Source organism: Metopolophium dirhodum, chromosome 1 (genome assembly GCF_019925205.1).
Source record: "Metopolophium dirhodum isolate CAU chromosome 1, ASM1992520v1, whole genome shotgun sequence".
NCBI lineage: Eukaryota > Metazoa > Arthropoda > Insecta > Hemiptera > Aphididae > Metopolophium > Metopolophium dirhodum.
This window is the reverse complement of record NC_083560.1, coordinates 8,916,813-8,933,241: the sequence shown is the minus strand read 5'-3', so window position 1 is coordinate 8,933,241 and position 16,429 is coordinate 8,916,813. Positions and strand designations below refer to the sequence as shown.

The window sequence follows — 16,429 nt, the reverse complement described above, 5'->3', positions numbered from 1 at the left end:
ATATGAATTTCAAAAGCTCGTAAAAATGTAACTTGACTTTGAATTTAATTTGAATTTTTTTTGATAAGGGTATAAAAATTTGTGAGGAATATCGTAATACATTTTAAAATCTTAGATTAAACATACAAAGATGTAAATTCTGAAATAATTATTTCCGCAAATGTTTTTGTACCATTATTGTTATTAACTCATTGAAATACATATGTTTAAAAAAAAAATTGTTGACAATAATATAAAATATACAAAATTAATTTTTAAATTTAAAATTTTGAATTTTGACCTCTTCAATCAGTGTTGCGCAAAGATAACTAAAAATTTATCTAGATAAAGATAAAAGATAATTGGATACAATTTATCTAGATAAAGATAGAAGATAGTTAAAATCTAAATTATCTAGATAAAGATAAAAGATAAAACACTATTTATCTGGATAAAAAAAAAGATAAAATTATTTTAATATACCCGTCCCCCTCCAAAAAAAAAATCCTAGATCTGCCATTGACCATTGTGTACATTTATGTATAGAAAATAAGTAATAAATAATAAGTACTTAGTTTTAAAAAAAATACATTCTTTGTACCTAGGTTTATTATAATTTTATAAAACAATTCATTAATATATTTTAAAATAATAGTAATTAATTATTAAACATAAAAATTTAATTTGTTATACAAATAATGGTTAACACATAATTATATTCTAAAATATATAAAATAGTAAATATACATCATAATAAAATATTGAAAAAAAAACATTGTACCTTCAGTATAAAATGAAAAAAACACTGTACATTTATGAATGGGAAATAAGTAATAATTACCTAATAAGTAATTAGTTTTAATTAAGTACATTATCTTTGTAGTTATATTATAATTTTTTAAAACATAACATTACAATTGAAATAATACTATATAGTTAATACATATGATAGTAAAATATTGGAAAAAAAAAACATAAACTTCATGAAATATAAAAAAAATCATGATATATTTTACATATTAACATTGTTAACAATTATTAAATTCTTTCATTAAGCATTAAGCACCTACAACACAATAACATTTCAAAAGTCTTATCCTGAAGCCTGTTTCTTCTCGGGGTTAAGATTTGAGATCCACTACTAAATAGCCTTTCTACTGGTGCTGAAGACGGGAGAGTTGTATTATATTTAAAAAAGACCTTTTTGACAACTGGGAATGTGTTTAACATGTCAAGGTCTTTATTTTTAGAATCTAAATAAGATAGTGCTTGTACAGTTACTTCATTAGTACTATTTAAATTTAACTGTACACAGTGTACATTATCAGAAGCCGAACGATCAAGTGAATATTTACTTTGTGTTAAAATACCATAAAATTCTTCATCACTACCAGCAGAATCATTTTCAACGGAATTAGAATCTGAATTGGTTAATGAGTTTATGAAATTGCATTCAGACAAAAATAAATTTTTACAGAAAGTTAAATATCGACCAGGTATCCATGAAAGTTTAAACCTAGGATGAGATATTGAAGCAATGATATATGGCTTACCTTTTATGTTTTCTAAATCAAATATAAAATAAAATCTTTTTTCTAGGCTTTTAATAATTGATAACGCTAAATGTCTGCAATATATTAAATTTGTCTGTTGAATTAATAAAAGTCTTAACGATATTATAGTAGGTGCGACATATCCTAGAAAACAAGATTTTTCAGCTTGTAATTTGTCAAGTGCAATGGCAAGCGGTTCCATAACTGCACAGTATTCTTCTAAAAATACCCAATTTTTTTTTGTTAGTTGTTCAAGTTTCAATTCAGTAAATAAAGATTTTACTGTTTCTTTATGTGCAATTATTTTTTTTACAGCGTCAAATGAGGAATTCCACCTAGTTACAATAGGTATAGGAAATTTGCAATCGCAGATATCATATACCTTGTCTGAGGCCACTGTACTATGACTTAAAAGATTCCAAAAACTACGTAATTTATTAAAAGCATTTTTAGAAGTTAATTTATAAGACTGATCAGAAATTTTGTCTACATCAACAGTTGCAATCAAGCTAAGAGTATGTGCAGAACATGTTATATGATCTGGTAAGCATATTTCATCACTTTCCATATCTTCAGAATTCAAAAACAATGTGGAGAAATCTACAGTATCAAAATCTGTACTAGAATTATCAATTTCTACCCCAGTATTAGGATCATCACATATAGATTCATCAGCAAACCAGTTATCATTACCAATGTTTGAAAACTCCACACCAATAGATTTTAAAGAGTATGTTCTGAATGCCTTGCCAAAATTGCTAGCGTTATCTGTTACGGTATGTGATATTTTAGAGTTCTGGATATTATATGTATGAGTTATTTCATTCATTATCTCTGTTATATTTAAAAATGTATGACTTCCTTTAATCCTTCTACAACCAAGAATGTATGAATGTCTAATGTAGGTATGCTCATCAATAAAATGACCAGTCATACCCAAATAACTTTTGTTATTGCAAGACCAAATATCAGCCGTTGTACATATAAAATTTTGTTTAGCTATTAAATCAGTTAACATGGTTATGTATGATGTGTACTTATTATTTAACTCATTAGACATGACTCTACGATCTGGTAATGAAGTTGTATCGCCAAGGCCGCATAATCCTTTTATGAGGCGTTTGAATGCTGGTTTTTCGCAAGTCACTAATGGCCTCATTTCTTCCACAATATATGCAAAGGTTAAGTCAGTAATCTGAAAAATGAAATAATAAATTACTTACAAAGTTACAAACAATACAAAAAAAATTTAAAAAAAAGCAAAATATAGGTAAACTTAATTGTTCTGTATATAGTATAATATTTACATTTAAAAAAAATAAATCTATAATAACTTTAGGTATTAATTTACCACAATTTGATCTACTTTTCAGTCATAAAACATGATATACTATATATTATTATCTTTAGGTTTTTACCATGAATTAATTATTTGTGTCAGAGTATTTAACCATTAATATACATCTATAATTTCAAAATATTTATTGAACAGTAATATATTAATCTATATTTATATTTTTTTACACTACTCGATAAGAAAATGTACCACATATTACCTCAATTATCTTTCAATTTCCAACACCGCGGTGGCACGGTTATAAAAACTGTTAACTAAATCGGTAATTTTTTATTTAAATAAATAAAATTTTTTTTTTTTTAATATTTAAAAATCTTTTTTCATTACATTATTAAACACAAATAATATTTGAACAATTTCTATTTCAAATTACTCTGTATAAGAATGTATAAATTAAAATATCAATAAATAGGTATTAAAACAATTATGGAACTACCAAGTGACTTGAAAGGTACACAAATTATCATTAAGTAAAATCAAATAGTTCAGTGTAAATCATACATATAAAATAAATACTCACTTTTTGTTTTGATATTTTATTTGTATGCGATAATGGCAAGGTTTCTTGTTTTTTTATGGATTGTACATTTTTCTTTACAGTTTTAGCTGCTTTGACTTTTCCCATCAAATGTAAATGTTTAAACTATAACAGTAAATTTATAATAATACATATTATTAAATAATAATACGCAGTCGGGCAAAATTATATCTTGATAATTATTCAAATAAATATGTACCTATTTGAATAAAAAATTATCAACATATTATAATACCTAACCAATTATAATTAAAAAAAATTCAGACATTCAGGGCAAATAATTATTAATAGAGCCTAACAGGTGTTTTAGGTACCTATTGAAATCTATCATTGTTATTAATTGAACTAAAAGTGTGTAGGTACCTCGGTAGGTACTAACTACTATAGGTACCTATGTAGTATGTACCTACCCTGCAATTGGACATATTTTAGGTCTTGATAATAATTAATTTATTTTATTTAAGTACCTACTTTGATGTGACTTAAAAAATTTCCAGTAGAACCCTTATGACCATGCACGATTTTAGGACAATTTTGGCACTGTGCGGATATTTTATTTTTTTCATTGTCTTCTTCATTTATTATTTTGAAAAACTTGCCATTAAATATGTAACATTTTGATTTTTCTATTGTTTCCAAATTGTGTACAGGATCGTCTTCACACACAATGTTTTGTTTTTTTGTGCTTCGATTGATGAATTTTTCCATTATGTTAAAATTATAAATCAAACCAAAACTGAGGAAACTAAACAGTAAACACAATACTAAACAAAAATTATCGGTAACCAACTTTGTCGCACGGCACACTCACACCGTCATTCGTCGTCTGTGGTCTGAGACCATATGATATAATTAAGAATATGGTAATAATAATTGTTGTTTTAGTAGAAATGGTATTAATGTATATTTATGATTTATCAACAATTTCAAAACTAGTATACGTATTTAATAATAAACAGTGTACACTAATGTAGATATAGACGTATATTGAATTTGTACCCACTGTCTGACTGTTATAGAAATATTCAAATATAGAATATAAGGTACTTATAACTATTATAGCTTTATATGATATAATATATTATGGATTTATTAATATAAAACCATACAATAACATTTATAATATCATTATATAACTATACCATTTTGGGAAATCTGCATTCATTTATGTTACCTATATTTAGAAATTTAAAATTGAACACACAAGATTATAAGAATATAATATACAATATACATCAGTTATATGCGAGAGCTATTCAAAATGTCATTGATGTGTTATTGTGCCTGTTTGTGTAGGTAGTGTGTACTGTGTAGAGTGTAGACGTGTAGTGTGGTCTTGTACTCTTGTGCACATATTAATTATTATTATCCCCAATAATAAATTATGGACTTTGGATTATGGTGTACCTACACGGCAGTCGACAGACGACGAGTCGACGACACAACGTTGCAACATAGTATTCGGCCGTAGCCCGTATAAATCGGGATAATTAGAATTTAGAAATAACATAAAAGTGGCATGGAAAATTATTACCTATTACTTTGTTATTGTTCTGTATTTGTGCAAGGATGATTTATTAATTTAATAGGAATTTAATATTTTAAGACTTTCAAGTTCAATTTTTCGAATTTTTTGAATAAATATATTTATTTATCTAGATGAATTACGTTAGATAACTCAATAATTCATCTAAGATAATTCATCAGATAACTAATTTTGTTTATTATCTAGATAAGATAAAAGATAATTAATTATTTATCTAGATAAATTATTTAGATAATTTATCTAGATAATGCTCAACACTGTCTTCAATGCATCAACAATACTCACTTTCCAATCGAACAAGATACTGAAGTTGAATAGCAAAGCATTATTTCGACTACTTATCATGTACGCAGACACAAAAATAAAAAATAAAAGACACACATCAGTGTAAAAAATACATTCATCGTTCCACTTAAAATCTAAAATATTAAAAAAACTAGTTGCTATAGTTAGTACCATGATATGGATCTTAGATTGTTAATTTGTGGTTATATTTTATTTTAATGTGCTTGAAATTCTAAGGAAAAATAATATTTAGATAACATTCAAAAATATTTCTCAAAAATATCCTTGGGTATGTAACATATGCCTGAGGCTAAAATATAATTTTTTTCATACTACAGACTGTACATTAAACTGGGAGTTACGGTGGTCCCCTCCCCCCAAAGTATATATTTTGATCCATACATATAAACATAAAGTAGTTCATTTCTATTTGTCCTTATCCATAGAGTACAGACTACATTACAACAAAATGATTTATGTGGGTATATTGGTACGATTATTATTTATTATACATAATTTTACAGTAAAATGTAAATGCAGTAAATGCACTGAATTGTAAATACAGACGGTGAATCGCAAAATAAAAATCCCCGGAAAAAAATCACGGATTCTAGGAAAAATGAACTCCAAAATACAACATTGCTTACTATAGAGAGAACGTAAACTAGGTCCGGAAATTTAATATAGCTAATAAAAAAGGTCGGTTGTAAACTTGGCCCGATAAATTTGACCAAGAAAATAAAATAGGTAAGCATGACATAGTTTAATATGCAAATACATTTTACTTATAACTTTTAACATATTCCTTACATTTTTACACAATTTAACATTTATATAACGAATTTCATACTATGAATAGTAATACGAAAATGAACATGATTTTTGGTGTTAATGAGAATCGTCTACCCATAGTATCCTCTGGGTAATGCCAAATGGTTCTCAAAAATATCATATGTATATTTTTATTCGGACCTAGTTTGGTACACGTCAATCATTTTACCTGAAAAAAAAACACGAGGCGACATTACACCAAAATAATTTTTACCTAAAAAAACACAGGCTAATTATTAAAATTGATAAATTTGATAAATTTTGTCAAAATTGGTAAGCTTGAAGCTAATATGCAATAAGCAGATAACCTATTACTCTATAACCTTAAACACATAAACACATTTATTCCGCAAAAACCTTGACCAATTACGATAAATTCGTACATACACAATTTCAATTATTTTATATCATATTTAATAATATAATAGTTTCTTATTAATTTCTCATGTTAAACATTTTTTTTTTTTTTGTAACGATTAATTATAATAATATATTACTATTATTATTATTATAATTATTACAATATTATTTTTTAACTAAAAGTTTATAAAATGTTAAATTTTTATAGCTAAAGATTGAAAAATTAAAACAGGCTACAACGTAAGTAGGTTATTTTATAACCAAAAAATCTAAAAATATAATAGACAGTTTTATTTTATAGTTATTTTATGTTTAAAATTGTACGGGATTACATACTAAGTAACTTATAGTAGTTTATACCTATACCTAGTTCTTATCTATATGAGTAAACTAAAAATAAAAGGAATAAAGTTTTGGAGAGGTATTGTCTTATCGAACTTACTATATTGTAAAACTCCGGAAGTAGCTCTAGCAAATATTTGAGCCCCCCTCCCCGAAAAAAATCCTGGCTACGGCACTATAACAGTTAAGCATGAAAATACGTCAGTGAAGTCAGAATTTGGAGGTCAGACTTAGTTTTAAACTTTTAAAGTTTTAGTTAATTGAAGTATATTGTGTTTTCATACACACCCTGCGTGGTCACTCGCTCGGACAATATTAAAATCAATAACATCCTTCCACTTTGAATGAATTCTTAACTTAAAAAAATACGTAAATTCGCCAACTTTTAAGGAAATAACTTTCGAAATAATGATTTCAGCAAATTGCGTTTTGCAAAATTGTTCTTAAGTCTTAATTTGTTGAAATATGAATCTTTCAAAATAATCTAAAAAAAATGCTAGGTAGCTGGGTAATATAAAGCCATTTATATTATAATATTTTGTATTTATTATATTTATTTAGTTTTTAGTATTTTGTGTTTAAAAAAATGTCTATCCACTCCCTTATACAAATTCATAATTACGGCACTATTCTGTGACATAAAACTATTGTAAAAATTATTGAATTATAGAATGTATGAAAATGGAACGTAAAATAATATTTTTACTTTTCTGATTTTTTATCAAGTAAGTATGGGAATTGAAATGAAAAAAGTCTGTATTTTGAAAACTTCTAGAATTTGGGTTATATAGGAAAATACTAAAAATGTATATCAGTATTGATGAGTAGGTGGGTAATTTAGTTAGTTTTAATATAAAATATTAATGAGAGAGATTTAATATCGCTCACAAGCGGTATAATTACTTAAATCCATAAAAACGTCGGCGTGAACAGTCCCAACATTTTTATTTTTTAACTTTTCTTCTAAACTATGATAGCTATAAAGTTAGTTGATAACTCATTAAAAATGGATTATCAAGTAAATATTAAACATGAAATTAAAATTTTTTTTTTTTAAATTATTTAATTTTTCACAGATAAAAAAAGTTTTTTTTTTGCTAGATTTTCATTTAACGAGGTAAATTTCCAAAACTGGAGAATGGATTTCGTTGTTTGGGGAGTTGTTTGGCAGTTGCCTCTCTAATGGATTTTTCTGGGTTGATTATCATATATTATTATTGATGATTTTAATGTTCTAAAAACTAAAATTTGCCCTAACAATTCTAAATAGTGCACTAAATTATTTTTATCTTAAATATCAAAGATATAAATTCTTATGTACATTTTAAACTTTTATATGATTGTAGAAACGTTTTACAGACAGAAATTATCATTTAGACTAATTATTTAATCTGAAAATTAACTATTTTATTTCTGCACCTATAGCTTTAGAGTTAAGGTCATATATTTATTATAAAAATCATATAAAAACAAGTGTAAATTTAAAAATACAATTTAAAATTTAAATTTAGAAATACTTCAAAATGTTCTAAAAATCTTTAAATGGAAAAATGACGTTAAATTCAAAATCTTCAAAAAGTTTTATGTACGCATTATAATCCCAAACTCAATTATTATAGTTGTAATATAAAATATCGCAAAATAAACTTTTTTTAAATTAAAAACAAAATCATTTTTTTTTTTTTTACAGATTGATTTTTATTACACTTGATTCAGAGTCAAAACTAAGAAGGTTGATATTATAGATTATGAGATGTAGTGATGGGACCAAGTCAATACAGCAGTGTCAACAATGTTTTTTTATTTTTTTTATAAAAAAATTAAATGTTCATAGACGGCATACCTACAAAAGCTACAACTTTTTTAAGTCAATGACTAAATGGGCTAGAAATATTTAATTTTATAAATTACCTAAAATTATAAAACCAACCGTATCATTTTATCTATTAAAAATAATGTATTTGATTATTTAAAATAATTTAATTAAAATGAATGCTGTAAGATTAAGTTTTAACTAACTATGTACGTTTAATTCATAAATATTTTTACATTCCTTGTCTATATGAAAGAAAATATGTCACAATAATACTTTATAACTAATAGGATAGTGAGACAAAAAATGTAAAAAGGAATATGTTTTGCCCTCCCCTTGACAAATTCCTGCTGACGCCCTTGCACCTGGAAGCATAATATTTTTTTAAAACCATTGATCTATACAATGTATAAAAATGCAATATATGCACACAATGCACATGATATATGTCGGTTAGTAAAATTTACGTACTAATTGATAAAAACAAATATTATTTAATTCGTAAATTTAAAATAAATCAAAATATTATTTTTTAAAGAATATTTTTAATACTAATTTTTAACAGTTTATTAAATTTAGGTTTACTGTATAATAGGTACTCAAATACTTTTTAAAAGTATTTTTATACAATAATGTTTGACTGTTAATAAGCAAACACATTGTATTATTCCTCACTGTAATACACATCGATAATAATATAATACATTTCATTTTAATAAATTTTATAGTTCAATAATTTTTACTAATAATATAGATACTATAATTTTATTCCACAGATTAACGGATTAACAGATTAACGGTCGGTGCGAGAATGTAATGTTACTGTTCGAATGGTGTAAAAACTAGCATATTATATTATACTATATAATATACCAGCGGTTTTCACACTTTTAATATTTGCTTACCACCTACACAGTTTGAACATTTTCATGTAACACTTGAACAAATAACGTTTTTTTTGCTTTTCAATGAGCCATATCATGAACCTTCCGCGTAATGATGAAAATTTATATTTACATTTTTGAAACTGAAATATAATTATATATAGGTAATAATATATTTTTCTGCCGTGTACAATATTTTTATTTTTAAATTGTATTGGTCATAAGCCCAGCAACTGAGCCCATTAGCTGGAGGGTGGTACTATGATACTACTATGATAGTATGGTACTAGGATGGTAGGGAACTGACCGAATTGTATTTAATTTATTGTGGCCCGCTTTTGCATTTATACATGTTAATATGTGTGTCGTTTTTTTTTTTATTACCTACAGGGTACTCACACTTGCGAAAGCACTGTCTCGTACTTTCGTCTGTTAGACAAAAATTTACCTAGGTAGGTACTAAACAACTACCGTTGTTTAACAAAAAAAATCTTACTCGTATACCTAAGTTTACTTAGACAGCACAACAAATAAAAATGTAGATGTCAGGGTTAAATCACATAAAAACACACGAATTAATTATTGTTCTTTTATTAGTACAAAAAGACCACAGATTGTCGTACTTCACTTGTTCAAAAACAATTCGCAGTATTTTCTATACACCATGAAATTTTGAATATATGTTGACTCAATTTGGGCTGTTTACGGACATTGTCAGTTTTCAATTTTTTTAGTTTTTTTTTTCCACATAAATCAATAATATTTTATTTGTTGTGTAAAAAAGTGTGAAAATTTTTACCATCTTTTTACTATTATATCTGTGAGCAAACAGATATTTAACAATACTGGATATTACTAAGTTTCAACAATTGTTAACTTAAGTTGCATTTAGTTTAGATTTTGTCGAAACAATTTCTCGTAAATATTAAATTTCATACACCAATTTTGTATCAAGAAAAAAACTTTTTATACATAAATTGTTTAAAAAAAAAAATTCTATTCGAAAAAGCTGTATGGCGTTTATATTCTAAATATAAAAATTTTTGTTTTATTTGATATTAATAATAATTGTACCTATATAATTTTATTTTTACGCATTAAATGCTTATAATATTCTCATAAGCTAATACAATATAATTTCATACATCTAAAATAACGTATACAGTTTTGAAAAGCAAAAGATAAAACGTTGTTTGTTCAAGTGGTACATGAAAATTTTCAAACTGTGTAGGTGGTAAGCGAATATTAAAAGTATGAGAACCGCTGGTATAAAAAAAAATTTCTACAGACATTAGAAAAAAAGACTAATAAAATTGGAAACTAAAAAGGTTCCTAAACAGTTCAAAACAAATCAAAATATTTTAGATATAGAAAATGCGAACATAAACAATCAGGGAAAATTGCATATATTATATAATATGTTCATTTGTTTTAGAGTTACACCAAAATCTAAAATCGATTTTGTGAAAACCCTATTTTGCGTAAAAATTCCTGTTTTTTCTTAATTTTTTTTTTTGATTTTCCCGGTGCTTATGAAAATAAATAGTATTTAAAAATTAAATTAGAAATTCAATACAACACAATTAATAAAACTTAAATTTTATTGGTGATCACTGTAATACAAATAATATATTTCATTTTCATACAATTTATAATTCAATAATTTTGACAAAAAAAAAATATATATACCTATATAATTTTATTCCACAGAAAAAAAGTCGGTGTAAGAATGTAATATAACTGTTCGACTGTAAAGATATCAAAATTCAAAACTCTCTATAAGGGTGGCAGTACAGTGGTGAGTGGTAGCTGTGAACATAGGTAGGTAGGTTAGGTTAGGTAGTACATTTTAATAGTCCAGTTGTACTTCATTATATATTATACTTATACATAATTATACTGTCGTGTTATTATTCATTTATACTAATACTGAAGTCATTAGTCCGTTCAGCGTCACTTTCAACAATAACATTGAATTCAAATTTAACAGCAGCTTTTATAGTCACCCATTTGTTATCTTATGTAGTGCAGAGTGACATCCACTTGTAATAACGTAGAAATAAGATAAAATATAAATACGACTCCTGTTGATAGTTATATCAAAATAGTAAAATTACGCTATAACATTCCTCCAGGTGTTCGGAGGGCTCTCGAGATTGTGTATTCGAGAATTAGATCAAATACACCATACAATATAATTGTATGGAAAAAAGAACTCTAACGCACTCTTAATTATGCCCCTGCTACAGATAAACGTTATGTGTAAGAATGTAAGATTACTGTTCGATTAGTGTGGAAACTATGCAAATAGTATTAAATGCATGCTTTCAGGGGTGGATTGGGGAATTATTTCGGCATGGTAAATATTGTAAATATTTAATGAAAACTAATAGTATTAAATACTTGAATTTAAAATACATAAGAAAAATTATTTTTTGGGAAACATTTTAAATATTATTATTTAACAGTTTATTACTAGGTAGCTACTCAAATACTTTTTGAAAGTATTTTTAATAAGCAAAAAGTATTAGTGGTCACTATAATACACATAAAACATTTCATTTTCATACATTTTATAGTTCATTATTTTTTACAAAAAAATTTGCTATTTCTCATTTCCCTATCATTCTTAACTAGTTAAAATACGCAAATTCGCCAACTTTTGAAGGAATTAACTTTCAAAATAATGATTTCAGCAAAATTGTTTTTTGCACAATTGTTCTTAAGTCTTAACTCGTTGAAATATGTATGATTCAAAAAAATCTAAAAAAAATGCTAGTTAGGTGGGTAACATAAAGTGAATTTATGCCAAATATATTACAATATTGTATATTTTGTATAGGTACTAAATTGTGTATAATTTTAAATCAAAATCTAATAGGTTTTAGGATTTTTGATAAGACAGTACCTACCTATATTCACGGCTACCACTCAATACTGTACTTTAAAATTTTGTATTTATTATATTCATTTAGTATTTAGTTTAGTCATCAAAATATTATCTATTGACACAGTGCTATCAGTATTATGACTAATGACATTCTTGTTTTACCGTACCTATGTAGTGAAGCATAAAAATACAATGATGAAGTCAGAATTTAGAGGTCAGACTTAATTTTTTTATTAATTGAATTATATAGTATTTTCATACACACCTGGCAGTATATAATTTTTATTAAATTATTGAATTATAAAATGTATGAAAATGAAATATATGCTTACAATGCCCATAATTACATAACATATGTCGTTTAGTAAAATGTAGATACTAATTGATAAAAATAAATAGTATTTAATACTTAAATTTCAAATACATTAGAAAAATTATTTTTTGAGTAATATTTACATACTAATTTTTAACAGTTTATTAAATACTATGTAAACTGTATAATAAGTACTTAAATAATATTTAAAAGTATTTTTATACAATAACGTGTCACTCTTTTTAAGCAAACACATGGTATTTGTTATCGCTCTAAGTAGGGGATACCCGAAGTCATCAGCGTAACTAGGGGGGGGGGGGGCTTAGCACCCCTATGAAGTTTTACTTTTTATCCCCTCCTTAGGCTTGTAGTTGAAACCCAAATCATTACAAAAAAAAAAAAATGTGTAATATAATAAATTATTATATTATAAAATAGGTATGATATAAAATAATTGAAATTGTGTATGTATGTACCAAGCACGAATTTATCGTAAGTGGTCATAGTTTTCATGGAAGAAATATGTTTACGTATTTGAGGTAATAGAGTAAGAGCTTATCTGCGTATTGCATAGTAGTTTCAAGCTTACCTATATAACGCCCCTATTATATATGTTAAGGTGAATGACGACATTTGGTGAATGTTGACATTGACTGCTGTTTTTGGTGAATGTCAACATTTTGAATGAATATTAAAAATTTGCCAACAGTCACCGGTGAATGTCAACATTCGCAACGATTATCGGTGAGTGTTGACATTCACAATTGAGTTTTGGTGAATGTTAGACATGTTTAGTTAAAATTGGAGTATAGACGTTATCGTGTCATACGTTAAGATAGTAAATGTTTATAGATATGATATTGTTCACACAATATTTAATCGAACGATGTTTAATGATCTATATAATATTATCATAGACATTTAGGCATTTAACGTTACGGTATCTGTCTGTCTGCCTGTACCCACTACCTATCTCTCTCTCTCTCACACACTAAGCTTTTGCTTAATCGCATAATTGGCGATACGTCAGTCATCGTACCTAATTTAGTAGTGATGAAAAATACGTTTATATCGACCAGTGTCAACGTATTTCATTTACCTTGCTTACACGAACGAAAAGGTAGACTGTTGTGACTGATTGAATTTGTGATACGTTCGAGTTACCTACTAATTGTTCACGTGTATAATGGAGAACATACGAGAAGTCTTTTACGAAAAATTTAACGCTATATTAAGTACAAAAAGAGAAGACAACAATTTTTATTTGAGTACTGAAAAATATAACAAATGTGTTGAAGACGTTCTCAAGTTTAAGGAGAAAAAAAGTAAGCAACGCGTGTGCAAGTTATTGAAAAGATATGATGTCGTTAAAATAATGTCTTTCAACCAACTTATTGTTCCATTGAAACCTGGTGAAACAAAAATAATTTACTTCGTGAAAAATGAAGATTTATTCGATATTATCCATGATGCCCATATCAAAACAGGCCACGGAGGACGAACCCGTGTAATTAGTGAATTACATAATGAATTTTACACACTAGGCACAACAGAGGGTGTAATAAATCAATTATACACCCGTAATCAATTTGCTGTATGTAAAGAACAACTATTATCTCCTGAAGAAGTTGCTACAGACCAATCCGTGTCCTTAAGGAAAGCTTCCATTTCAATTTCTCAAACAGGTGGACAGGGGTACATGAAATGCAATTGTAAGGCAAAGTGTGTATCGAAGAAGTGTAGTTGTAGATCCTCAGGCATTTTATGTAACTCAAAATGTCATAACAGTTTATCTTGTTGCAACAAATAATTTTTATAATATAAAATAAAATAACTTATGGTTTGTAAAAATTATTTTATCACTAGGTATTCATCTTTTTTTACAACATGTTAACATTCACCAAAAACAGATGGTGCATGTCAACATTCACCAGTGAATGTCTACATCTAAGAAGAAATTGACATTCACCAGAAATTTTGGTGAATGTGACATTCACCAAATGTCGTCATTCACCTTAACATATATAATATTAATATATTATTTTATAACCTTTAAATAGGTGGTGCCCGTGTCCCGTATTCATATTACCTACATTAGTTGTATTGCCCTTTCGTACAGTGGTTGAATATTATTAATACTATTTGTCCATATATTTGCCAATCCTGGGACACCTCGTCCTCGTCTATTGCTCGTCTTTTGCTCGTCCTCTTGTGTTCATCGTCGTTTCTAGTCGGTAACGTAGCCGATGTATTTTATTTACATACGCGCATGCACTCGTCGTTTAACCTGCCCGCCACGTAGACGACGAGAAACGACGACGAACACAACTCGTCCTGGTCTTTTGCTCGTCCTATTGTGTTTATAGTCGTTTCTCGTCGGCTACGTGGCGGGCAACCGGGCAGGTGAACCGACGAGTGCATGCCAATACATTGGCTACGTTACCGACTAGAAAGTAGAAACGACGATGAACACAATAGGACGAGCAAAAGACGAGCAAAAGACAAGCAAAAGACGACGAGTTGCCCGAGGATTGGCAAATATATACTACTAAATGCCAAACAGCTATTAAAAATATATTGAGTATGTTATATGATGAACTGAAGAATACATATTGAAACAGTAATAATTATAACAGATAAAATAATAATTAATAATTTAAGTAAATTATAAATGATATTTTATGTTCATAATAATGCATTCCATTTTTTTTATAAAGGTGATTTCCTTAGTGTTCCACCGATGATCCTTCAGCGTAATGATGAAAAATTATATTAACATTTATGAAAATTGAAATATAATTATAAATAGGTAATAATATATTTTTCTGCCGTGTAGAATTGATTTTTTTTTATTGTTCTGAAGCCTGAAGTCTGTACACCTAAAATGTTAAAAATTTGAAATTTATCTGAAAATGTGTATTTGAGTACTATCTGTCATTCAGTGAAAATCAAAAATAGTCCAACAAATTGTAAAAAGAAATGAAATTGAAAACATTTTAAACATTTAATTTATTACTTAAAATATATCATAATTTTTATTTTCATTCTATCTTAAAAATGTACCTAAAATAAATAAATAATCTGTCGTAAATAATCTCACCAAATTTAATTATTTTAAAAGGATGAGAACCGCTGGTAGATAGTATATATATATATAATATAATAATATGTTAGTTTATACACCAGTCGAACAGTAAACATTACATTCTTACACTGACTGTTAATCTGTGGAATAAATAAAATAATATTTTTATTAAAAATTATTGAATTATAAAATGTATGAAAATGAAATGTATTATTTGTATTACCTAGAGAGCACTAGTACAATTTGTTTGCTTACCAAGTGTTGTATTAAATACTTTTAAAAAGTATTTAAGTTGGTATCTGCCTATTATTAATAAACTATTAAAAATATTCTCCAAAAAATAATTTTTCTTACGTATTTCCTATTTAAGTTTTAAATACTATTTATTTTCACTATTAGTAGGTACTTAGATTTTAATAACCGAATTATGAGTTTTTTTTTATTATCAAACATCCGCACCAATCCGCCTTTCAAAGCATACATCGAAATAATGCTATCTGTGCTTAGTTTCTACACTAATCGAACAGTAACCTTACATACTTACTCCGACCGTTTATCTGTGGCAGGGGTGAAATGAAAGGTGGATGAGGGTTAATAGATTCCCCCTGAACCTTAATAACATTTTTGTACAAGAAAATAATACTTTCTTTTAT

General features: G+C 26.8%; 1 protein-coding gene across 2 annotated transcripts; it reads right to left on the bottom strand.

Annotated features, from left to right (window-relative positions):
* Positions 1-303: 303 nt before the first annotated feature.
* On the bottom strand, positions 304-4,357 carry LOC132935306 (uncharacterized). 2 transcript variants are annotated; one of them, XM_061001807.1, is made up of 3 exons: positions 3,899-4,357; positions 3,410-3,532; positions 304-2,727 (listed from the first exon to the last, which is right to left on the bottom strand). In XM_061001807.1, the coding sequence occupies exons 1-3, from the start codon at positions 4,133-4,135 to the stop codon at positions 1,018-1,020; spliced, it is 2,070 nt and encodes a 689-aa protein (XP_060857790.1). In that variant the 5' UTR covers positions 4,136-4,357; the 3' UTR covers positions 304-1,017. The 2 variants fall into 2 exon arrangements, with proteins under 2 accessions (XP_060857790.1, XP_060857791.1); XM_061001808.1 differs by having other exon boundaries at positions 3,895-4,034.
* Between the last annotated feature and the right edge of the window lie 12,072 nt (positions 4,358-16,429).